The 26,513-nt window shown below is 36.7% G+C and overlaps 1 protein-coding gene across 10 annotated transcripts in view; it reads left to right on the top strand.

Annotated features, from left to right (window-relative positions):
- DMD (dystrophin) overlaps positions 1–26,513 on the top strand; it is a 2,228,404-nt gene that overhangs the window by 642,236 nt on the left and 1,559,655 nt on the right. For 9 of the 10 annotated variants that reach the window (XM_061410475.1, XM_061410469.1, XM_061410467.1 and 6 more), the window contains 2 exons: positions 2,587–2,737; positions 23,178–23,297. In XM_061410475.1, the coding sequence (XP_061266459.1) occupies positions 2,587–2,737; positions 23,178–23,297 (271 nt within the window). Of the gene's footprint in view, positions 1–2,586; positions 2,738–20,789; positions 20,857–23,177; positions 23,298–26,513 lie in introns of those variants that run through there. The other variant, XM_061410476.1, reaches the window with a different exon arrangement.

Genomic DNA, 26,513 nt, shown 5'->3' on the forward strand with positions numbered 1-26,513 from the left:
GGAAAGAGCCCAGGTCAACGTGGAGCCATTTTTATGTCCCCTCTGAATGTACACAAATATAACCATAATGATTTCCTCATACTGTTATAATTGTTGACATAGATATTTCCTTAAAAGTCTCTAAGCTACTTGAATATGAGGATGTTTTCTTTTGTCCATCTCTAACAAATAGGAGTTTCTAGAATAGATGTGGAACCCAGTGAATATTTGTTAGATGAAAAATCTCTCCAAAAGTTAAAAAAATAATATTTTAAAATGAAATTCCTTATTAACACTAACACATGTATGTTTGACTTGAAACATTTCTTCAACTATAAATAATAATATGGAATGTTTTTCTTTAGTTTCTGAAATGTGAGATTTTTAGCTCAATGTAAGGACAAACCAGGCAGGAAAAACAGCAAACACAAGGAATTATATTGCAGCCAATTCTCATGAAATCTTGTTATCAAGTCAGTTCTCAAGGGATAGACTGAACCAATAAAGTAAAAGATTTATATACCTTGCAATGCCAGGATGGTGTTCATTGTCTAAGAAACTTAAACTAGCAACTTTGAGTTTTTGCTTCCACTTAAATGGATGCTTTATGTTGTTTCCCATAAAAAGAAAATGTCTACTTTTTCTGTTTGATAAACGAAAGCTCATTCTCATAGACTTCTAATTACAATGTGCCTCAGGGGACCTGTGTCTCTAAAAGGTTAAAGCTGTAATGATAAATGGTATAACCAGTCCATTCTAAAGGAGATCAGCCCTGGGTGTTCTTTGGAAGGAATGATGCTAAAGCTGAAATTCCAGTACTTTGGCCACCTCATGCAAAGAGTTGGCGCATTGGAAAAGACTCTGATGCTGGGAGGGATTGAGGGCAGAAGGAAAAGTGTACGACAGAGGATGAGATGGCTGGATGGCATCACTGACTCGATGGACATGAGTTTGAGTGAACTCCGGGAATTTGTGATGGACAGGGAGGCCTGGTGTGCTGCGATTCATGGGGTCACAAAGAGTTGGACACGACTGAGCTACTGAACTGAACTGAAATTATTTTAAACACTCTCAGTTATGTGTGTATTTTATATGTTTAAATATGTTGATTAATGGAAATTTCTGGTAAAAATTTTATAAATAAGAATAATAAATAATTGAAATTATGCCTTCCTTATTGACATTTTAAGATCAGTCTGCAGTATACTATGATTCTCAAAAATGCTTTAAACATGCCTTCATAAAGAATATTTATCTTAAAATTTGTACTAACACTTCTCTTTTGTCTCTCAACATTTTGTTAAATTAATAGATGAAATAACCAAAATTTTACTTTTTATCCTTACTATGAAGTTGTGTTGGAGAAGGCAATGGCACCCCACTCCAGTACTCTTGCCTGGAAAATCCCATGGACGGAGGAGCCTGGAAGGCTGCAGTCCATGGGGTTGCTGAGGGTCGGACACGACTGAGCGACTTCACTTTCACTTTTCACTTTCAAGCATTGGAGAAGGAAATGGCAACCCACTCCAGTGTTCTTGCCTGGAGAATCCCAGGGACGGAGGAGCCTAGTGGGCTGCCATCTCTGGGGTTGCACAGAGTCGGACACAAAGTGACTTAGCAGCATGAAGTTGTGTGGTTGATAAGCAAGATTTCATCTCATGTCTGTTATGCCGATATTCACACTGAGAAGATTTAAAAACTTAGTCTAAGGCATATAGCCAGACTGTGAACTAAAACCAAGTGTTTGGACTTTAAATCCATTGCCCAGCCCACTAATGTATACATCCTTGACAAAAAGAAAAAAAAAATATTTCACTTATCTATTTGTGCATAACAAATGACTCCAAAGTTGCAGCTTAGTACAAAAATTTATAATTACATCATGATTCTGTAGATCAAGAATATGGTCAGGGCTCATCTAGGTGGTTGTTCTGAGATTGCGGTATGGCTGGGGTCACTCACCGGGCTTCATTCATCAGGAAGCATAACTTTTAAGATTGCCTTTTATCCTCCAGAGTTACTCTCAGGATGGTCTCTAATCATTCGGTAGTCAGCTTGGGCTTCCTTACAGCATTGCAGCTGGATCCTAAGGGACAGAATACAAATGGTGCTCATTCCTTACAGCCTATGCTTAGAACTTGTATAATGTCACTTCTGCCATATTGTGTTGGTCAGAACAAATCACAAGGCCAGTCCATATTCATGAGCATGGAACATTGACTCCATCTCTTAATGGCATGACAGAATTTGTAGCCATGTTTTCCACCACACATATATTAAAGTAATGGACATAAAAGCAAACAATTGCCAGGGTACATTACTAGCTCAATTACCAGAGATGGCTCTCACTTTATTTATCATGTTCACATTTAGTTAGCTGTGTGAAATGTTCTAAAAATTGGAATGTGTGGACTATCATATGCTGAAGAAAGAATACCTTCAGAGGTGATTGATTATGGGTTTTATTCACCTTCTTTCTTAATGTCCAACAAATGCCAAACCATGTTAACACACATTCAAATGTCAATAGTTTTACCTAGTGATAGGTTTAATAATAGTAAAGTTGCTTTGACAGAAGCAATAATTAGGTATCTTTCAAATTTTCAGTTTACATAAAGTTCTCATGGATCTCCAGAATCAGCAGCTGAAAGAGTTAAATGCCTGGTTAACAAAAACAGAAGAGAGAACAAGGAAAATGGAAAAAGAGCCCCTTGGACCTGATCTTGAGGACCTCAAACGCCAAATACAGCAACATAAGGTTAGTATATTTTATGCTATTTGCTTTCATGTGGAAAACAAACTGTGTATATGTGTATTACATACATACACATGCCATGTTTTCAGATAAGAGAGAACGAAAGCTTCAAATGAGAAAAGGTTTAAAATAATTCTTGCCTAATATTTTTGCAGTGTTTACTTTTTTGAATACAAAATAGCTAGGCTTTTCATACTTGAAAAAAAAATCAAATATATTCCTGGAAGAGAACAATGTGGCTATGTGATTTATTAAAATTTTGGTTTTCCAGAAGAGAGTCTCTGTAGGGATTACCTGAAAAGCAAATTTACGTAATAAGGCAAGATTTTTTTAAACGTGTTTTTACCTTCAATTTATAAGGTCTGCTTACAGCAGGCCAAGCTTAATGAAAAATGGACATCTGTAACAGTGCTTTCCTGTCAAATATAGCATCTAATAATTTTAATATTTCCATCTTATCTTGTACATTTACAGTTATGCTCCCTGGTTACCTGCAAGTATTTATTGTTTCTGTGATTAGAATTTCTACAGAAATTTTCTTTTCAGCATCCATGTTTTTTTATTGAGGTGTAATTGACATATTCATTTCAGGTGAGCAGTATAATGATTCAGTATTTGTAAATACTGCCAAATGATCTGTGCAATAAGTCTACAGTTAACATCCATCACCATATAAAGTTCAAAATCCTTTTTGTGCATGTGAAGAGAGCTTTTAAGATTTACATTCTTGGCACCTTTTAAATATGTACCCAAATATTATTGATCATAGTTACCATGTTATAGATTACATCCCTGTGACTTGCATATTTTATAACCGGAAGTTTGCACCTCTTGGGCCGAGTCATCCATTTCACCTGGTGCCCCAGCCCCCTCCCCTCTGGCAACCACCATTCTGTTGTCAGTAAGTTTTGTTTTGTTTGTTTGTAATGACTTTTAGATTACACATGTACGTGAAATCATACAATATTTGTCTTTGTCTGACTTGTTTTATTACCATAATTCCCTTAAGATCATCCAAATTGTCACAAATGGCCAAGATTTTATTATTCTTTTGTCTTTTTGTGGAATATATACAACATTCCAATATATATATACATCACACATTCTTTATGCATTCATCTGTCAATGATGAATTAGGAAACAACTCCTGTGTTGTTTCCATATCTTGGCTATTGTAAATAATGCTTCAATGAACATGAGGGTACATATATCTTTTCAAGGTAGTGTTTTTGTTTTCTTTGGATAAATATCCAAAAATGGAATTGCTGGATCATATGTAAGTTTTATTTTTAATTATTTTTAGGAATATCCATGCTGTTTTTCACAGTGGCTGTGACAGTTTACATTCCCAACAAGTGCATTAGGATTCCTTTTTCTCTACATTGTCCCCAACATTTGTTATTTCTTCTTTTTGATAATAGTGGTTTTGACTTGCAGTTCCTCAGTGATGTTGAGCATCTTTTCATGTGTCTTTTGGCCTTTTGTATGTTTTCTTTGGAAAAAGAAAACCTCTGACCTTTTTTTAAAAATCAGATATGTATCTTTTTGCTGTTGAGATGTATGAGTTCTATATATATTTTGGATATTAATCCCCTATCAGATATATGCTTTGCAAGTGTTTTTTTTTCCCATTTGATAATTACCTTCTCATTTTGTCCATGGTTTCCTTTGCTGTGCAGAAGCTTTTTAGTTTGATACATTCCCACTAGTTATTTTTGCTCTTGTTTGTTTTGATTTTGGGCTCAGATCCAAAAAATTGCCAAGACTGATGTCAAGGAGTTTACCACTTATGATTTCTCCAAGGAGTTTTATGGCTTCAGCTCTTACATTCAAGTCTTTAATTCATTTTGAGTTGATTTTTGTATAAAGTAAAAGATACCAGTCTAATTTCATTATTTTGCATGTTCCTGTCTAGTTTTCCTGGTACCATTTTTTTGAAGAGACTGTCCTTTCCCCTTTGTATCTTCTGGGACCTTTGCTGTGAACTAATTGACCATTTATGCTTGAGTTCATTTCTCTATTCTATCCCATTGATCTATATGTCTGTTTTTTATGTCAATACTGTACTGTTTTGATTATTGTAGTTTTGTAATATGAATTGAAATCAGGCATCTTGATGTCTCCAGCTTTATTCTTTTTTTTTTTTTTTTGAAGATTTCTTTGGTTATTCGGGGTCTTTTGTGGTTCCATACAAAATTTAGGGTTGCTTGTTTTATTTCTATGAAAAATGTTGGAATTTTGATAGGGATTGCATTGAATATCTTGATTGTTTTAGGTATATGGACATTTTAACAGTATTCTTCCAATCAATGAGAATGGAATATATTTTCAATTATTTGTGTCTTCAGTTTTTTTTCATCAGTGTCTTACAGTTTTCAGCATACACGTCTTTTACTTCATTGGTCAAACTTGTTGCTAGGCAAATTAAAGTTAAATTTCTTGCTAGGCATTTTATTCTTTTGATACAATTGTAAATTGGATTTTAAAAATATTTTTCTTCCTGATATTTTTAGTCATTGTATAGAAATACAACAGGTTTTTGTATATTGATTTTGTACCCTGCAACTTTAGTGAATTCATTTACTCTAAGTTTTTTTGTGAGTCTTTAACGTTTTATATATATATAATTAAATCATTTGCATTGTGACAATGCTTAATTCTAGACAATGCATAATTCTAATAACCATTATAAAACTAGCTAGCTCTGGATTTTATTGTAGGAACAGAGTCTTGCTCAGTCCATCAGGACACACATGTGCACGACACACACACATACAGAAGAACCTTCATGACTGGTCCAAGACTAAGGTAGCCAGATTTAGCAAATACAAATGCAAGAAGCCTAGCCTAGTTAGACCTAGTTAAATTTGAACCTCACATCAACAGTGAGGTTTGTTTTTTTTTTTTTTTTTTTTTAGTAAAAGTTTGTCCCAAATTAGTTATTATTCAGCTGAAATTCAGGTTTTACTGTGCATCCTGGATTTTATCTGACAGCTCTATTCAGGAGTCTGTGCTTCTTGAATTTATGGCTTTGAAAGGAAATATCTGCTGTCTTAACTCAGACCTTCTAAATCTGTATCTCACCCAATTTCATATATATATATATATGTATATGTATGTGTGTGTGTGTATATATATATATATATATGTATATATATATATAGTTTTTACAGAGTTAGCTTCACAGTTCCTTCATGCAGATGAAGGAGACCTTTCTTTCAAAGTCCTAGAATTCTGTCTTATTTCATGAGCTTCAGTTGCTGTGACAAATGGAGCTGGTTTTTTATCTTGCTGCAGCCAAAACCATCCTTTGCCCACAACAGCTTAAGGTCAAGCAATTTAGGGAGATTTAGAGCTATGGTAATCCTGGCTACTATGCCATTGGGGAAAAATAAAGCATCAAATGTATTCTAATTTTCACATGTAAATCGTGACTAAAAGAGGTTCCCTTTGTCACATAAATTTTATTTGAACATCTGATAAAGTTAGAGCCATTGCTAGACCTTGACCTGTACCACTTTTGCTGTGTGCGTCATGTGTTCCTCTGATAGACCCTATACCCATTTGCTTCCCCTTGGCCTACACTGGAAGTTGTGTGCAGACAGATTCTATATACACCAGTGACTTCCTCTCAGTCTGAGGGCATTTGCTGGCCATAGGAGAATCTCAGCCAGTTCAAACATGGGCAAAAAGTAGTTAGTACTGCCAGAGCTGCCACTAACCAAGGAGGGATGGGAGATGATAGATAAATATCTCAAATCCCTACCCCATGTCAGGATGATTCCAAAGCATCTCTCTATTTCCAGAGTTCCTCAGAGGTTTCCCAGCAAGACTCGGCCCCAGAAGTCCACAAGGTCAACTGTCTCACAGTCTTGCCCTTTCATAATATCCCCTGAGATGACTTCTCAAATAAACCATTTGTACCCCAATACTTGGCTTAGGGTCTGTTCAGGAAGGACCCCAAGATCAGACGACCTTCTCACCTGGGAAGTCTGAGGGTTATCCCAGCTTACCATCAACTACATGTGTAATTTTAAGAAATTGTTGAATCTCTCAGGTTCTCCGTAACTTCACGCTGGAAATGCAAGTGTTAAGCCCATTGATTTTTAGTGTTCTTCCAGTCTTGGTTTCAAAGTTTCCTTTAGTTATGGAATGCCATGCATTTCCAGCAAGGGCAAAACTATGGGCAGTGACCCTGAATATCAGAGGGAAGAATGTCAGCCCTGGATGCCCGGAGTCTAAAGAGGAAGCCAGGAAGCGGGCCCATGAGAGAGAAGTGGCAGAGAATGGTAGGGCAGCCATGAGTGTGAATGACTAGGACAGCTATGTGCAAAGGTCTCACCTGGAAACCAGGAACTGAGCCCTTATGGAGGTTAGGACGCCCAGGGTCTTTGTATTCTGCCAATTACCTGAGAGGTTTTTCACTTTCCTCTGGAAGATAAATAGTGAATGGAATGGAAATGTGTCTAATATTGTCATAAAATTTGAATAGATTGTCCATTACTTGAAAATGGGCCATTTCTGATGAGTATGAAATTGCTTTGAAGATAATAATTTGAAACAAAAAGGAAGCAACATAATTATATGCAAGTTGATTATGTAATCATTTATATCTAGGATTTATTCATATAAGTGCATAAGGAAAACCGGAAGGGATTGGTTTACTGGCACAGAAAGTGAGATTAGCTTCTGCCTTTAATTGTTTAAACCCACTTCACAATATATTATTTTTTATAAAATTAAGATAAGCAAAAAATGTATTACAAAGCAAAGAGAAAGTCTGACAGTTGATAATTCTCTATTGTTACTTGAAGTAGTTACAGTGAGAAGACAAAAATTTGACAAAATAAAATAATTTATAAAGTAGACTGATTTGCTTAAATTGGAAACATATATTTTTTAGACGTAGACACTAAAAGAAGTAAATTATTTGTGTTAGTCTTTCCATGCATCATAAAACAGAAGAAAGGATAAATGTTCTTGCTTAGGTAACTGAATTCAAACTAAAGCCTTATTTAAATAATCACTGATTTACTTTGCAGCTTTTCTTCCCAAGGATTGTTAGTGAATGAAAATAAGGAAATTTCTCCTTCTGACAATGAAATACATCACTAACCTTGGGGTAGTCAGAAAGTAGCCCCACCCTGCTACATCACCATGCTTCTCACCTAATAGACCATTTAGTTGTTTTAGCTTCGTATCTATAAACATTATATCCATCTACTTTATTTTTAAGAGATAATTAAAGATAACAGAATTAAAGGAGAGATACAGGTTTTGTTCCTAGGAATGGGTTTAAATTCTCACATCAGAGGGCTCTGGTGTGCACTCTGTTGTTCTCTCACTCCCTCTTGCGCGCGCGTGCACTCTCTCTCTCTCTCTCTCTCTCAGTTGGAGGGCAAATCTTGCAAGCACACCATGCATATTACAGATATGCTCCTCTATGTTCTGTGACAGCATCCTTTGCTATCTTCATTTCAACAGCATTTTATTACGAGGCAGGCTAGAAATTCAACCACCGTGAAATGTCATGGAAATAAGTCACTTTTACTGAATCTGCCAATTAGGCAAGGTAAAGCGATCGATCCTATATTGGTGGTTACTATTAAATCTAGTCAAACTATTATCTCTGAGTGGCTGGGAAAAGTCCAATTTGCTGCAAAATTTGGAAGAGACCAGTAATTCTTCATCTCTGTTGCTTTGGGGAAAGAATTTAGAGGTTGACTTTAGAACCAAGTCACCCAAAAGTGATTCTCTTTGGAGTGAACAAATTGAATCTCTCAATCTTCTTGTGAAGGGACATGTCAGAAATAATTCTGGTTGGTTATTTCTGTCTTATAAGAGAAAGATTTTATTAGTGATGTTGATAAGGAATGAAAGGATTTCCCTTGAAGGACTGACAGCATTATTGAGGACAATAGAAGTCTGCTGTGGGCTTGAAATTTCATTAATGGAAAGAGGTTTGCTATTTTGCAGAGTATTTTAATCAAAAAGAAAATAATTGTTTCAAGAATCTTATCTCATAGCTCAATCACACTGAGATGAGGTTTAAAGCTTAGTCTACTATCTAAGTTTCCAATTCTTTTGAGAGGTTTAGACATTTGTTATTAGTTACACTGACTTAGTAACAGCATCAACAAAGTCCTTACTTTACAAGTTGTTAGAACTGCCTTATGATCCAGCAATCCCACTGCTGGGCATACACACTGAGGAAACCAGAAGGGAATGAGACACGTGTACCCCAATGTTCATCGCAGCACTGTTTATAATAGCCAGGACATGGAAGCAACCTAGATGTCCATCAGCAGATGAATGGATAAGAAAGCTGTGGTACATATACACAATGGAGTATTACTCAGCCATTAAAAAGAATACATTTGAATCAGTTCTAATGAGGTGGATGAAACTGGAGCCTATTATACAGAGTGAAATAAGCCAGAAGGAAAAACACCAATACAGTATACCTACACATATATATGGAATTTAGAAAGATGGTAACAATAACCCTGTGTACGAGACAGCAAAAGAGACACTGATGTATAGAACAGTCTTATGGACTCTGAGGGAGAGGGAGAGGGTGGGAAGATTTGGGAGAATAGCATTGAAACATGTAAAATATCATGTATGAAACGAGATGCCAGTCCAGGTTCGATGCACAATACTAGATGCTTGGGGCTAGTGCACTGGGATGACCCAGAGGGATGGTATGGGGAGGGAGGAGGGAGGAGGGTTCAGGATGGGGAACACATGTCTACCTGTGGTGGATTCATTTTGATATTTGGCAAAACTAATACAATTATGTTAAGTTTAAAAAAAAAATAAAAAAAAATAAAATAAAATGCAAATGGATCATACTATAAAAAAAAATAGAATGTACAGGTATCAGTGTGACATGTACATGATATTATGACTTTAGTAAATGTTCTTTGTTAAGTACTGATTAATACAAATTAAATGTTCTCTTAGAAGCACAGTCACCTATCTTTTCCTTAAAGCTTAGTTAATCACAAACATTTGGATTGCCAAGACTGTGAAATATCTCTTCCAGTGACCTTTAAAATGATCTGGATAGTCATGTAATGGGAAGGTTTAGATGTAATCCTGCCAAAGGATTTGACATTTCATTTCATTCCATTGCATTTTAATCCATATCACTGAACAGACATTTATTAAAACAAAATAGCTGTTGTGAAAAATACAGAGACCTACTGTGCATGGAATCTTCCTCGAGAAACTCACATGCTAGTGTATCAGATAATGACACAGAAAATAAGTGGCTGCTATATGTTATATAAGGCATAATATGGCCAATGGCTTGAGAAAGTTAAAAAAAATAGTGATTTGTTTGGGCAAAGGAAATGAGGTGGGGCAATATAATGTATGTTACTTGCCTTGGTCACGTGTTACTGTGCTCACTGCTGGAGGACCACCACCTGATCGTGGAGGGTCTTGAACTCAAGACAGGCATTTGGAGCTATGCTATAGGCAGTAGGGATCCATTACGGATGATAAATTAAACTGAGGAGAGTGGGAATTTAGGAAAGTGTATCTTCTATTTTAGGAAAATACATCTTGTTAGATAAATTAGATCACAGCTGAACAGGAATCCGGGATATGTTAGGAAGATATTGCAGAAAGTATATGCAGCCTGACAGAAAGCAATGTCAATGGAAATTATTTTGGAAATCAACAGCAGAACCAAAGAGGCTAGAATTAGGGAATTATCAAACAGTTTAAAATAACAGATTCTGAGACTGGGCAATTGGGAGACACAAGATGGATTTTTTAAAAAAAATAGACAGTACTAAGAGAGAAATATAATAATTGGGAGGAGGACAAGTGATTCTGAAAAAGCATACTAATGCAGTAGAAGCAAATAGTATAGAATCAGACAGTGCTTTTAGTGATTAGTAAGCTCTCTTCCATCTTTAGGAAGGTTAGAAGTACGTGTTATTGGTTACTGCTATGAAATTTTTATTTCCAATCATTTACCCCCACAAAGTGCTTGGTGAATGTCTGATAGCTATGGCAGTAAAGGTAAATAATATATCAATAATTAGGGGGAAAAAAAAAGACTATGCTATAGCCAGATAGCCAGAGAGACTTTTCTGTGTTTCTCCAGTTCTAGCCAAGTATTTAGCATGTGAATTGCATAACTGATGATCAATAAATGTTTTATGGAGCAAATGCTTTCATTACTTGTGACTAGTTCTGTGACACACAGAGGCTTCATCACTGACAGAGACATGAAACTTACAACTTAAATAAGCAATAATCATGAGCAGGAGCAAGAAAGCACTCATATAGGTGAAGAACACATCTTTAAAGCAACTTACATGGGGATATTATCTCAGTGCCCTCTCACTAACTCTTTTTTTTTTTTTTTCATTCCTTCTCTGTTTCATTCTCTGTTCAAATATCTTAGTGGTTATAATCCTGATATCTTTTTATAAATGTCACAAAAGATACTACCAGTAGGCATACTTGTGTATGTTCATAGAAATCAAGCTTGTGAGCCTTGGTTATGCAGAAAAGCAAAACCATTCAATGCAATCAAATAATCAGCTGGCTACCTACCATAGATGGCCAGTTCATGAACAAGATGTGCACAGTGGACCAAAGAAACTATAGAGTCCATAATCCTGCAACTTTTGTGTGTGTGTGTGTGTATAGAATTCTGGTCTTGTGAGTTAGGTTGAACTTCATATAGATTGTAAGTAAGGTCTCTGTTTTGCCCTTATGTTTTCAGTCTTAGCCTCTATCACATTTTGATTGCCCCTTTATGCTAGGCTTAAAAACTTAACCCTTCTTCCAAGATTCTTCTATAGAAAGGATGGAGAAGACCTGAAAATTATATTGTCCTGTTTCTTTCATCAGTTTCCATACGGACATTACCTGACCTTCAAGGAGCAGTGAATAGGAACCATGGGGAAAAAAACATGTATCCTCTAGGTGGGAGATCCCATGATCATATCAAAAGACAGCATTATGAAAAACAGGTTGCAGGAGAGAATATCTAAGTAGGAATGATTAACAAGAGAAAAGTAAGGGGAAAAAGCAGTATATAAAGAAACTAAGCCATATAAATAAAAGTAACTTGCACCTCCAATTACTGCTTAAAACTTTATATTAAGAACAGTTTTTGTGATTAGCATTTGCCATTCACGTATCACTGTTAAGGCAAGCCTAGGTAGATCAAAATAAACTGGAAAATTCTGAAAGAGATGGGAATTCCAGACCACCTGACCTGCCTCTTGAAAAACCTATATGCAGGTCAGGAAGCAACAGTTAGAACTGGATATGGAACAACAGACTGGTTCCAAATAGGAAACGGAGTACGTCAAGGCTGTATACTGTCACCCTGCTTATTTAACTTATATGCAGAGTACATCATGAGAAACGCTGGACTGGAAGAAGCACAAGCTGGAATCAAGATTGCTGGGAGAAATATCAATAACCTCAGATATGCAGATGACACCACCCTTATGGCAGAAAGTGAAGAGGAACTAAAAGGCTCTTGATGAAAGTGAAAGAAGAGAGTCAAAAAGTTGGCTTAAAGCTCAACATTCAGAAAACGAAGATCATGGCATCTGGTCCCATCACTTCATGGGAAATAGATGGGGAAACAGTGGAAACAGTGTCAGACTTTATTTTGGGGGGCTCCAAAATCACTGCAGATGGTGATTGCAGTCATGAAATTAAAAGATGCTTGCTCCTTGGAAGGAAAATTATGACCAACCTAGATAGCAAATTCAAAAGCAGAGACATTACTTTTCCAACAAAGGTCTGTCTAGTCAAGGCTATAGTTTTCCTAGTGGTCATGTATGGATGTGAGAGTTGGACTGTGAAGAAAGCTGAGCACTGAGGAATTGATGCTTTTGAGCTGTGATATTGGAGAAGATTCTTGAGAGTCCCTTGGACTGCAAGGAGATCCAACCAGTCCATTCTAAAGGAGATCAGTCCTGGGTGTTCTTTGGAAGGAATGATGCGAAAGCTGAAACTCCAATACTTTGGCCACCTCATGTGAAGAGTTGACTCATTGGAAAAGACTCGGATGCTCGGAGGGATTGGGGGCAGGAGGAAAAGGGGACAACTGAGGATGAGATGGCTGGATGGCATCACCGACTCGATGGACGTGAGTTTGAGTGAACTCCGGGAGTTCGTGATGGACAGGGAGGCCTGGCGTGCTGCGATTCATGGGGTCACAAAGAGTCAGACACTACTGAGTGACTGAACTGAACCGAAAGGACATCAAGAAAAATAAATGCAAAAAGGCAAAATGGTTATCTGAGGAGGCTTTACATATAGCTATGAAAAGAAGTCAAAGGCAAAAGGAGATAAGGAAAGATATGCCCATTTGAATACAGAGTTCCAAAGAATAGCAAGGAGAAATAAGAAAGCCTTCCTCCATGATCAATACAAAGAAATGGAGGGAAACCAGGAGAATGGGAAAGACTAGAGATCTCTTCAAGAAAATTAGAGATAACCAAGGGAACTTTTCATACAAAGATGGACTCTATAAAGGACAGAAATGGTATGGACCTAACAGAAAATATTAAGAAGAGGTGGCAAGAATACACAGAAGAACTTTACAAAAAAGATCTTCATGACCCAGATAACCATGATGGTGTGATCCCTCACCTAGAGCCAGACATAATGAAATGCGAAGTCAAGTGAGCTTTAGGAAACATCACTATGAAAAAAACTAGTGGAGGTGAGGGAATTTCAGGTGAACTATTTCAAATCCTAAAAGCTGATGCTGTGAAAATGCTGCGGTCAATATGCTAGCAAATTTGGAAAACTCAGCAGTGGCCACAGGACTGGAAAAGGTCAGTTTTCATTCTAATCCCAAAGAAAGGCAATGCCAAAGAATGTTCAAAGTACTGTACAATTGCCCTCATCTCACACACTAGCAAAGTAATGCTCAAAATTCTCCAAGCCAGGTTTCAACAGTTCGTGAACCGTGAACTTCCAGATATTCAAGCTGGATTTAGAAAAGGCAGAGGAACCAGAGATCAAATTGCCAACATCTGCTGGATCATGGAAAAAGCAAGAGAGTTCCAGAAAACGTCTATTTCTGCTTTATTGACTATACCAAAGCCTTTGACTGTGTGGATCACAACAAACTGTGAAAAATTCTTCAAAAGATAGGAATATCAGACCATCTGACCTGCCTCCTGAGAAACCTGTATGCAGGTCAAGAAGCAACAGTTAGAGCTGGACATGGAACAACAGACTGGTTCCAAATAGGGAAAGGAGTACATCAAGGCTGTATATTGTCACCCTGCTTATTTAACTTATATGCAGAGTACATCATGAGAAATGCTGGGCTGGAAGAAGCACAAGCTGGAATCAAGATTGCAAGGATAAATATCAATAACCTCAGATATGCAGATGACACCACCTTTATGGCAGAAAGTGAAGAACTAAAGAAACTCTTGATGAAAGTGAAAGAGGAGAGTGAAAAAGTTGACTTAAAACTCAACATTCAGAAAAGTAAGATCATGGCATCTGGTCCCATCACTTCATGGCAAATAGATGGAGAAACAGGGGAAACAGACAGACTTTATATTTTGGGCTCCAAAATCACTGCACATGGTGACTGCACCCATGAAATTAAAAGATGCTTGCTCCTTGGAAGAAAAGTAATGACCAACATAGACAGCTAATTAAAAAGCAGAGACATTACTTTGCCAACAGAGGTCCATATAGTCAAAGCTCTGTTTTTTCCAGTAGTCATGTATGGATGTGAGAGTTGGACTATAAAGAAAGCTGAGCACTGAGGAATTGATGCTTTTGAACTGTGGTGTTGGAGAAAACTCTTGAGAGTCCCTTGGACTGCAAGGAGATCCAACCAGTCCATCCTAAAGGAAATCAGTCCTGAATATTCATTGGAAGGACTGATGCTGAAGCTGAAACTCGAATATTTTGGTCACCTGATGCGAAGAACTGACTACTTGGAAAAAACCCTGATGCTGGGAAAGATTGAAGGCGGGAGGAGAAGGGGACAACTGAGGATGAAATGGTTGGATGGCATCACCAACTCAATGGAGATGAGTCTGAGCAAACTCCAGTGTTGGTGATGGACAGGGAGGCCTGGTGTGCTGTGGTGCATGGAGTCACAAAGAGTCAGACACGACTGGGTTACTGAACTAAACTGAAAGGAAATCAACCCTGAATATTCATTGAAAGGACTGATGCCAAAGCTAAAACTCCAATACTTTGATTACCTGATAAGAAGAGACGTATTTAAAAAGACCAGCATCCTGGGAAAGATTGAGCTCAGGAGTAGATGGGAAGGACAGAGGATGAGATGATTGGAGGGCATCACCAACTTAATGGACATGAGTTTTTGGCAAATTGAGAGATAGCAAAGGACAGGGCATGCTGGTGTGCTGCAGTCCATGTGTTCACAAACAGGTGGACATGATGTAGTGACTGCAAACAACAACATTAGCATTTCTTTCAAACAGTAAAAGCATGTAGGAAGACCCAACTATTGTGTGTGTGTTTAAAGCAAGTTTTGTGTTAGTAATTTTTCAGATGTAATAGGTTGAATTCAAGTATCTCTAGGGAGATAAAACCTGAAACCCAGCTGAGTACACACACACTGTTACACACAGGAGCTTTTAAGTTTCTGTTTATGTGCCTTATGATGTGGAATTATATGAAATGTATATCTATGTCTTATGCTTATTTCATCAATATTAATATCTCTTATGTGAGAGGGATTATATCACAGATTCTGAAGCCATACTCTCTAGGTTCAAAACATAGTTCTGTGAGCTGAATGACTTTGTAAAGTTTCTTAACTATGTCATGCCTCAGTTTCTCCAGGTATGAAGTTAGGATGATGATGATGATGATGTGAATACCTATCTTATACTGTTGATAAAATTATTTACTAAGTAACTGCATAACCCTGATACCCAGAATTATATATATTATCTTAGGTGCTACTATTGTATAAGACATGACTTTTACCCAAATGAAGTTGATTAGTATGGTAATAATCATCTTATGATGTAAAGAAGTGATGAGTTATTTAGAAAAGGGCAGCATCACACTTTATGGTCTACAGAGTACTATACAGATGATACTCAGTTTTAACTTTTTTTAATGTAGTTGAGAAGACATATAATTCCATATAAATACTGTAAACAAGTAACAGATCCCAAGGATAACCTCACATATGAGATAATGCCATTACTTCAATTTAATTTAAAAAAGTACAGTCCATACCCATGTTTGTATTTTAAAAAATCAAGTGATTCCAGCTAATAGGTGACTCAGAAACTATTGAGCACTGAGTCAGTTACATGGCTCAAAATGTTATAGCCCTGTTTTAAAGTACATCAGTGCATCTACTAAAATGTAACTATCCAAGACCCCTTCATCTTACAGATACCCACTTTATTTATTTTTTAATACCTTATTTCTCCAATAATGCTTATTCATTAGATGTTTCTGCCCTCTGCAGAGGGTAAAACAAGAAGGAAAGCAAAAACTCTATTCCTCACTTAATTGAGTTGGTCTATGCTAAAATAGGGCTTTCCTTGTGGCTCAGCTGGTAAAGGATTTGCCCGCAGTGTGGAAGACCTGGGTTTAATCCCTTGCTTGGGAAGATCCCCTGGAGAAGGAAAAGGCTACTTCCATGGAATGTAGAGTCCATGGGGTTGCAGAGAGTCAGATACAGCTGAGCGACTTTCACTTTTTTCAATCAATTATGTTGCCTTTGTGCATTTCTTTTTCTTTGGGGTGACTTTGGTTCACTGGTACTTGCACAATGTTACGAACCTTTGTCTGTAGTTCTTCAGGCACTCTTACTATTCACCAGGGAAAGAAAAAGTGAAAGATTGCATGCATGCATGCTAAGTTGCTTCGGTTGTATCCAACTCTTGTGCAACCCGATGGACTGTAGCCTACCAGGCTCCTCTGTCCATGGCATTTTCCAGGCAAGAGTACTGGAGTAGGTTGCCATTTCCTTCTCCAATCTAATGAAATAGGCACATTTATTATCCCAGTTTTGAAAATTAGAAAGCTGATGTTTGGTGTGGTTGGAAACTTTCAGAAGGTCACATAGCTGGTTAGCAATACCTGCAGGAATCAAACCTAGGAATTCTGACGTTAGTTCCCACACCTTTAACCATACACATATTTTTTTGTCATTCTGTGTTCTTTTTCACATATATTCTGAAAGATACATGGGCACATTAATGGTCAGCTCTGTTTTTACAATTTTTCACATTTATTGAGCCTCCTTCTTGAAATTGGTAATCATTGTTTTCTTTAAAAAAAAAAAAACATCATTGAAATGTTCTTTAGTGCCCTGCCCCTCACTCTTATAGCTTAGGAGTGGGAAAAAATATAAACATTTATTTCTAACAAAAAGGTAAAAAATGAATTCTGTTATAAAGACTAATATAGCTATAATATAATGGTTAAATAAGTAGGTATCTAAATAAAAGCTCTTCTAGGAGAACCTGGTGAGGAAACTTATTTAAAATATTTAGCAAATTGATAATAAAATTGCATACTGTAAATAGATCCTCATGAGGGACTAGACAGCACAGTGACCAGTCAGGCTTATTAACGTCAATATTGGACTGAAAATAAAATGGTCAATTATTTCTGAGTCATTTCATTCAGTGAATAGATAGAATAGGGAATACAGAGCCTAGTCCAGTGTAGAGATGATCAAAAGAAGGATATAAGAATAGCCATAAGAGAAAAGGTGGTGAGAATGATATACTGCCGACTCGCCAGTTTTCTGGTTTGCCTGGGATGTTTTTATTTGAAAATAAAATCTATTTATGTCCATATTATTGTATTAACTAATTGTTCATAAGTATCTAGGGATTTTTTTGGTTCCTAAGCTGGATTGTCTAAGATTGTACTTTCCCAAATGTTACACTTATCCCATGTTCTTAGAAACTATTCTGGTTTCTTAATATTTTTGCACAGTTTGTACTGAATATAGCCTTTCATTTTGTGTACATTTAGTTGGATAAGCTAAAACTATGAATTACTTAATAGTTTATTAAGCATATTTCTAATAAATATAAAGTGATATGTGAGGAGGCAGGAGATGGCCTTAGAATCAGTGCAGAACCAATGACCTGTGTCATTTCTAGGTATGTTTGTGTGTATGTAGGACTTGCAAGTGTTGGCAGTTTCCTTTTAAAGTAAAAGAAACAATAAAATAAACTATGTGCATAGGCAACCAGTGTTTTTTCCTGTTTCATGTTGTTTACCATATACTGTTACCAAGGGAAGGCAATGGCACCCCACTCCAGTACTCTTGCCTAGAAAATCCCATGGACGGAGGGGCCTGGTAGGCTGCAGTCCATGGGGTGGCTAGAGTCAGATATGACTGAGCGACTTCACTTTCACTTTTCACTTTCATGCATTGGAGAAGGAAATGGCAACCCACTCCATTGTTTTTGCCTGGAGAAGCCCAGGGACGGGAAGCCTGGTGGGCTGCCATCTATGGGGTCGCACAGAGTCGGACATGACTGAAGCGACTTAGCAGCAGTAGCAGCAGTTACCAAGGAAAGTACTGTATACTCTCCTATGTAACTTATGAGAGACCCAGCCTTGTTTTTCTTTTCTATCACTCTACCTTTCTGTTAATTGTTGCTCTTCACTTCTAACTGTCAGATATAATAATTACCTTTCCTTAAATATTTCCATGACTTTATTTCCCAAACATTATTTCACATGTATGCTAAAAAAGACAAAATAACCTAAGTCTGAGGTAAATTTTGAAGTGACTCTTCAGCGATTGCTCTAACCACATTTGAAGACCAACTTGACATGGGTTAGGAGAAGGCAATGGCACCCCACTCCAGTACTCTTGCCTGGAAAATCCCATGGATGGAGGAGCCTGGTAGGCTGCAGTCCATGGGGTCGCCAGAAGTCGGACATGACTGAGCGACTTCACTTTCACTTTTCACTTTCATACATTGGAGAAGGAAATGGCAACCCACTCCAATATTCTTGCCTGGAGTATCCCAGGGACAGAGGAGCCTGATGGGCTGCCGTCTATGGGGTCGCCCAGAGTCAGACACGACTGAAGTGACTTAGCAGCAGCAGCAGGGCAAGAATTCAGTACCACTGAAACATTTGAAGGAAATAGAAGAAAAGTCATACTTAAGTCATAAAATGTGAATATGTACTAAGGGAACAACAAATTTTATCAGATTTTTTAAATATATAGTAATTTATAAGAAATAGAGTTATTTACAGGGGTATAACAGAATCTAAGTTGGCCAAATCTAAGCATTTTTAATGTTACATTTCACTGTTGGCCTTTTCTCTTGTCATAACGAAAAAAAAAGATTCTTAGTTGACATTAGAAAACAAACATTGCTGACATTTGTATCAAGTAATGGTATAGAAATTTAATTAGGACCATGACAGATTTTTTAAAATCTGGTAAGTGTAACAAATGCATCACTTCAATAAAAATTCTGGCAAGAAATACATAATAAGACACCTAGTATATATCTGTGTGTATAAATAATTTATATTCTTTTAATAAGGAAAAACAGGCTTTAACAATCACATATTACAACATTTTAATCTGAAGACATTATCTTCTGATAGGCAAAAAGCTTACTGTATTTCTCTGGGGATACATCTGTACTTGAAATAATTTGGCTCATATATCAGGTTTAATTAGTGAGTCAGTTGTAAATATCTATTGTGTAAATCCTGCTATGAGAAATTGAAATCCATATGAAGTAAATATTTAATTAAAAATTAATTGTAAACTAGCTTTAAAAATGTTAATATATTTTAAAAATTAATTGCCTTGAGAATCCATGTTTTCCCAAAGAGGGAAGCAGGGAGCTATACTTTATACCAGTGATCAAGGCCCTTATTCATGGAAAGAAAGGTTGGCAGAAAATTTTAACTTTTAAACCCACCATTTTCTGTATGGCACTTTCACTTCTTCTAAGAGACAACTTCATTTTTAAAAATTAAGTCCGGACACTGGTGGATATTTGATAGTATTTTGCAGATAAGGGAATTAGCTAATACTATAATATTCATTAATATTTATTTTTGGAGTTAAGTTCTGGCAAAATAGAGAATATGATTGAAATGTTTCAGTAGTTTTCTCTTGCAGCTGTTGAGTATGTTCAGAAAGGTCAATTTAAGCTTTTCTGTTTTAATCCCCAATTACAAGTAAAAAAAAAAAAAAATATATATATATATATATAATTTGAAGAAGTCATAAAAGAGAAAAAGAGATACTGGAAGTGACTTAAATACAGTATATGTTAATTTATTGCAGTGCTATGCACTGTTCAAGATTTCATCTACTGTGGAGAACCTTTTCCATATTCCTTTATTTTCCTCTGCTCCCTTTGAGTTCAGGTAGTTCTCACATTTGATTTTTAAAGCTATTAACTCACTAACCACTAGCTTAGTGGTAATTTGTGTTAGCACTTCAGCAAAAGCATAACATGTAAACCCTTGATCAATTTGGCAAAAATATAATTTCTGATTGTAGAACCAATAGATAAGCAAAATAAAATAGAAATCTAAAAAAACTAGTATATTTGATCACATATGTTTTATAAAGATGCAACCTGAGTTTCAAAATAAGTATTTCATGAATCAAGCAATGACTTTCTCAGTTTCCTTTGCTAAAAAAAAAAATATGAAAACCATAAAAAGGTAAAAAATGTGAGCAATATTTCCTAATTGTCTTTAATATATGTAACTGAATATACCCTCATGCTTGAGTGATAGGGGGAAGAAAATGACTTGGCCAAATTAAAGAAACCAGTTTATGATATATTGGCCACCAAAATATTATTTTAGTTATTATTTTTAAAATTCCTGGCTGACACATTTGAATTGTTCCCAGTCCTGGCTTATATAACTCAAAAAACACAGACTAAACATGACTTTCAAGGGCAACTCTGAATGTTAATGTTTCCATTTTCGGCCTCACGGCAGAAAGAGTTTTATTAACCAGTGTAAGCTCTGGAATGTCAAAGGCGTGATAGGCAGTACAGACTCCACACACAAAATAGATGCATAGTCATTTTATTCTAAATTGCTTCACTTGAAAATGCACCATGAAAATCTGGAGAGAGGAAGTAAAAGTAAGTGATTTTATAGTGCTCTAAAAGTTGAGACTTGAAAAATAAAAGTCCTAGGATAAAAATGCTCCAGTATTCGCATTTGTGATGTAGCTAATCCTCTTAGGTTCCCTTACACCTGCCATACAGTTTGAATAACTAAGAGCAAGTCCCATAGGTTCCAGGCAGCCTTTCTGTAGGGACTGCAGGTTTTCTAGAAACTAACAGGCTTTGTGGGCTTCTCTGGTGGCTCAGATGGTAGAGAATCTGCCTGCAGTGTGGGAGACTGGTGTTTGATCCCTGGGTCAGGAAGATCCCCTAGAGGAGGGCATGGCAACCCACTCTAGAATTCTTTCCTGGAGAATGCCATGGACAGAGGAGCCTGGTGAGCTACAGTCTATGGGGTCACAAAGAGTCAGACATGACTGAAGTGACTTAGCACATGTGCATGCACAACAGATTTTGTCTCAAACCTACTTCTTCTTTCTTGTAATATATAATAACATATTCTAAGAAGCAGAGTAGATGATTAGGAATTTTACATACTCATTTAGTCATTTCCAGGTAATAATTAGTGTAGCGTGATAAGATCTTGGTGGAACTGGAGCTCCCAGGCCAGGTGTCTTGGATTTAGAATGGTCTCCTCTGTTTAGTCCTCCTCTATTTACCATCTATTTATTCCTCTCTGCCTTCCCCTGTTTATCTTTATAAGAAATCTATACACTGATTTTTTAAAGATTGGAATACTGTTTGGGGTTATATATGTTTGATAGTGTAATTGTAATTAAACATTAAAAAAATAGAATCTTACCCATTAGATTGTAGTCTTTACGCAGTCAAGAAGGGCCAAACTCATCTGTGCATATTGCTCTCACCCCTGCACGTGGTGCTGTTCATTCAATAAAAAATCATTGATCTTTAGTTATATGAAATGTAGTGAGAAGGACAGAGAGTGTCTCTGTTCTAATGGACCTTATATTCCAGTACGTAAAGATAAACAACACATGACTAATACAGAAGAAAAATCCAAATATGAAAATGAGAGGTTAAAAAGTTATATGATTCAGGGAACTCAAACCAGGGCTCTCTAACAACCTAGAAGGGTGGGATGGGGTGGGAGGTGGGAGGGAGGCTCAAGATGGAGGGGACATATGTATCCCAATGGCTGATTCATGTTGATGTTTGGCATAAACCAACTCAACACTGTAAAGCCGTTATCCTTCAATTAAATAAATTTTTAAAATGAAACAGATAAACTGTATGATTTGAGTTAATAAAAAGTTGTAGAAATGGTAACTCAGAAGCAAATTTGGGTAGCATCTTCATGAAAAGCCTTTCTGAGTAGGTGATGCTTAAACTGAGTCCTGAATGATAAGAAGGAGAGATTATTTAAAGATATGGAAGAAGAGCAATTGGGGGTAAAGCAAACAGCTTGACACACTGTTGAAGAGAGAGCAGATAAGTATGACTGAAACATAGTGTCAGAGGGTGAGAATGGTATGCAGTTACTTTAGAGAGGAAGGAAGGTACTAGATCATATAAGGATTTCTGTTTACATAATTTGGATTTTCCTTCTTAGTGTCATGGGACCACATTGGTCTTTATCCAGGGGAATGCCATCTGATTTATAGCTGAGCGGAGGAGAAGGAACCAGCAAAGAAACTAAAAAGCAGTTCTTAGTGAGATGAAAGGATAATCAGGTAAGGGTGGTGCCTGCAACTCAAGAAGAGAGAAGGTCCAATATGGAGTGGTTAATTAGGTTGGTAATTGGAATGTCAATTAAAATGGTATCACAAAATGGCTAGTAGATTTGGGAACCTGGAGGTTGATGGCAACCTTTATAAGAGATGTTTTAATGGGATAATGAGTAAAGGGTATAGTAGGGTAAGGGAGTGGAAAGAGTAACTAGAAAACACAATTTTTTAGTGAAAAGGAACATATAACAAGGCAGAAGCGATAGGGGTTTTGGGGGCCAAGAGTATGTTTTGTTTTGGTTGTTAATGGAGAACTGTAGAGGAGACACTGAAGACGCTTGAGGCAGCCAGGTGTTTTAGGAGAACAGTCCTTGAAAAGGTGACAGGAAGTGGGATAAAGGACAGCACATCTTAGTATGCCTTTATCAGCAGATGCTTTCTCTCCCTTTACTTTCACATTCAGTTGACAAAAATGTACAAATCTTGCTGAGCACGATAGCAGAAAATTTGCTTGAAATGGTTCTAGTCTAATAAAAATTGCATTACTCAAAGCAGAAATGGCAGAAATGAATTACATTCATTTGGGGAAAAATGTTTCTTGGCATACAGAGCAGGAGACTTTTAATTTCCTTTTACAATTTTATATTTCAGGTGCTTCAAGAAGACCTAGAACAGGAACAAGTCAGAGTCAATTCTCTCACGCACATGGTGGTGGTTGTAGATGAGTCTAGTGGTGATCATGCAACTGCTGCTTTGGAAGAACAACTTAAGGTCAGATTATTTTCTTTAATACAGTAAATATGTCATTCAAAGTAATTAATTGCAATTCAGAAAATATTTAGAATATTTAAAACAGAATTTGTATATGGCAAATATTAAGCATGCAATGTATTTATTTGAATTGATTCAAATTATGTCTCATCTGTGGGACATTTGTACATAATTCCTTTTCAGTATTTGCTGTTTGTTCATAGCAGCTTCTTGGCCTTTGGGGAAATACATAACTGCAGATTTGTTTTTTAATTATAGTTGAATACCATATATGAGATAACTGGTAGTGGAATATTATTTATGTTCTCTTCAAGCCTGCAATCTGAGGACAAAGGTTAAAAAAAGAACACAAAAAGGATCACATTTAATCAAATAAAAAGTCTAACACCTTCATTATGTTTATTTCTGGAAGCCTTCAGTTTTAAGTCTCATTGAGGATGTAGCCGAATTTTTAAATCATGGAAGTTTGTTGGAGCAGACACTTAGCCTATCAGTCTCTCATTCAGTCTGACTCATAGTAATTGTGTCCTTGGAAACTTAACTCATACATATTGATAAAGGATAATGTGAATATTTTCATATTTTTATATTTCCCTCCTAATTGAAAATGATAAAGTTGTATTGTATTTTTTTTAATTTCAACAATGTGTATATTCATATACCAAACCATCAACATTAAGGAAAAATACAGCAGTTTATTGTTCAGAATGTAAAACATACATTCACATATTTAAACAACCACAGATTATATTTGAGGCATTCATTATAACCACCAAATGCCTGCCTTTCTTTGTGATGGTTAGGGGCCACTAGTCTGACATGTCTCAGGATCCAATCAGTGTGGGTTTAGATAGCTTTATAAGGCCAAGATTGTTCTAAACCTAGTTTCTCTTACCTAACCTATAACACGATTTCTTAAAGCCTTATCTCTGTTTTCTTCTCTTTTTGTGTGAATTGTATTTTTTTTTAATCCCAGTGAAATGTCATTTCCTAAGGTTACTGCTTTAGACTTCTATCTCCAACAATGTTATCTCACTCTCCATCATTAAATGAGAAAGACAAAGCTGTTGAACTGCTACAATTGAGCATTTAATATATACTAGTGATTCATGTTAATTGCTTATGTTTCAATGAAATTGCGAGGATTACAGATCTAAAAAGGTTTATGCCACTCAATAATATAATGTCTCATTGTATATGTGATCAGATTTGTTTTATACACACACACACACACACACACACACACACACGACTTGCTAAAGGACTGACAGGCTGCTGCTACACCCATCTTAAGAAATTCCATAGTTCTGATACAATAACTTTGTGACTATTTACAAATAGGTAAAAATCTAATATTCAGTGTTTCTTAGACATTTTCAGAAAAGTTGAAACAAGGTCTGGAGGCAGAGGTTAGATGGGTGACTAGTTTAAAAACAAAACAAAACAAAAAAAAAAACAGAAACTTTTCTAAGTCATAGAGTATTTCCAGTGAAAATAACAACGGAAAAACATTCAGTCTGGCATCACCAGACCTAGTACAACTAGCTTTAGAATATAATTATTCCAAGGTGATGCCTGTGGGACTAGGCCACCTTGAAAAGCAGTCCAGAGCACTCACAGATGGTGACTGGGTTAGATCTTAGGTAATAAATTAAGAGTGGTGGCCCTAAGGTTTTCTATATTTATTATCCTACTTACTCTCATTTTTTAAACCATACTTTCTGCCTTTAATTCTTTGACCCAGAAACATCTACTAAGATAGCTGTGCACGTATTGGCTGTTCCCGATTCACACAAACTCAGTTCATATTTGTCCGTGATTGCCTCCTCCTTAATTAGTGTTGAAAATAGCCTCCCAGTCTCCTCTTTCCCCCTTAACCTCGTTTCCCCTTGTGATACCTCATTTCCTGTACTGTCACCTGATTTTAGATAATCTTGACTAGTGTCTAAAAGAGCAGAGTTAAGGGACTTCAGTGGTGAGGAGGCCACTGCTTTAGCCTCTCTTCCTATTCCAACAGTTTCCTCAGTCTCAGAGGAATCCATCCATGTTTAAATTGTATGCCTTATTTAACCCGTGGTTTGAATTGCCCTGAAATACTGGGCTCTCATTTGACTTTGAAATTTTGGTAATTCTTTTTTAGGTCCCTTACGAGTGATACAATCTTATCTTACCTAGTTTAATTTTTATAAGGAAAGAGAAGAGGGTGAGAAGTTGATAGAAAAGGAGGAGGAGAGAAGAAATAATAAGGAGTAAAAAGATAAATACATTAGAGGAGTCACTTGAACACCAACACAAATGCCCTCTGTGTGTGTGACAAGAAGTCTATGTATACTTCAGAGACTGAACTACCATGCTTCATACTGGGCCCTGAGGAATTCTGTTAGAAGTAATAGTAAAAATTTTAGGAAAAAGAAACAGGTATATGGACTCAGTATTGGAGAAGGAAATGGCAACCCACTCCAGTGTTCTTGCCTGGAGAATCCCAGGAACGGGGGAGCCTGGTGGGCTGCCGTCTCTGGGGTTGCGCAGAGTCAGACACGACTGAAGCGACTTAGCAGCAGCATATGGACTCAGTACAGTGGGTGGAGGAACTGGCAGGAAGAATCCTTAAGAGCTTTGGTTGAAGTAAGGTCTGGTCATCCCACACCTTCTTTCTCCCCCCAGACCTCCCATGTCACCACAATGCCTTAACCCATTTCTCTCCAACTTGTAGAAGTATCAGAGCCTCAAAATGGATACCCAGTGTCTTTAGGAAAGAGATACAGATGGGGGAAGACTCGGAAAGGAAGTCTTTGATGTAATTCAGTAACAGAGAGAGAGAGAGATGTGCTTCCCATCTTGAGTTAGAGTTCTAAAAATACTCCTCATGGAATATCTTTACATGTATTGACTTAGTTCTGTGAACTCTGTTAGAAGTTAGATTTTTCTCTAACTTTAAAAGACTTTTAGAAGTCTTCTTTTTAAAAGGTTTGAAGAAAAACAAAGTTAGGTCAGAACATATGCTTAGGGATTCTGAAAGATGGCATGACTTATGAAGGATAATACTCTGAAAAGTGCAGTCTCTTGTAAATTAATTTGATTCTGTCTCTCAGAGGTTCAGCTTGTCCCTCAGCAATGTCACCACAGGTCAGAAACTTGTCCTTAGCTTTAGAGGTTTCTGTGATATCAGTAGATTTATAAGCAGTGATGCCAGTTAACTAATTTTCCTGAGAAATA

Source organism: Bos javanicus, chromosome X, assembly GCF_032452875.1.
Source record: "Bos javanicus breed banteng chromosome X, ARS-OSU_banteng_1.0, whole genome shotgun sequence".
Lineage (NCBI taxonomy): Eukaryota > Metazoa > Chordata > Mammalia > Artiodactyla > Bovidae > Bos > Bos javanicus.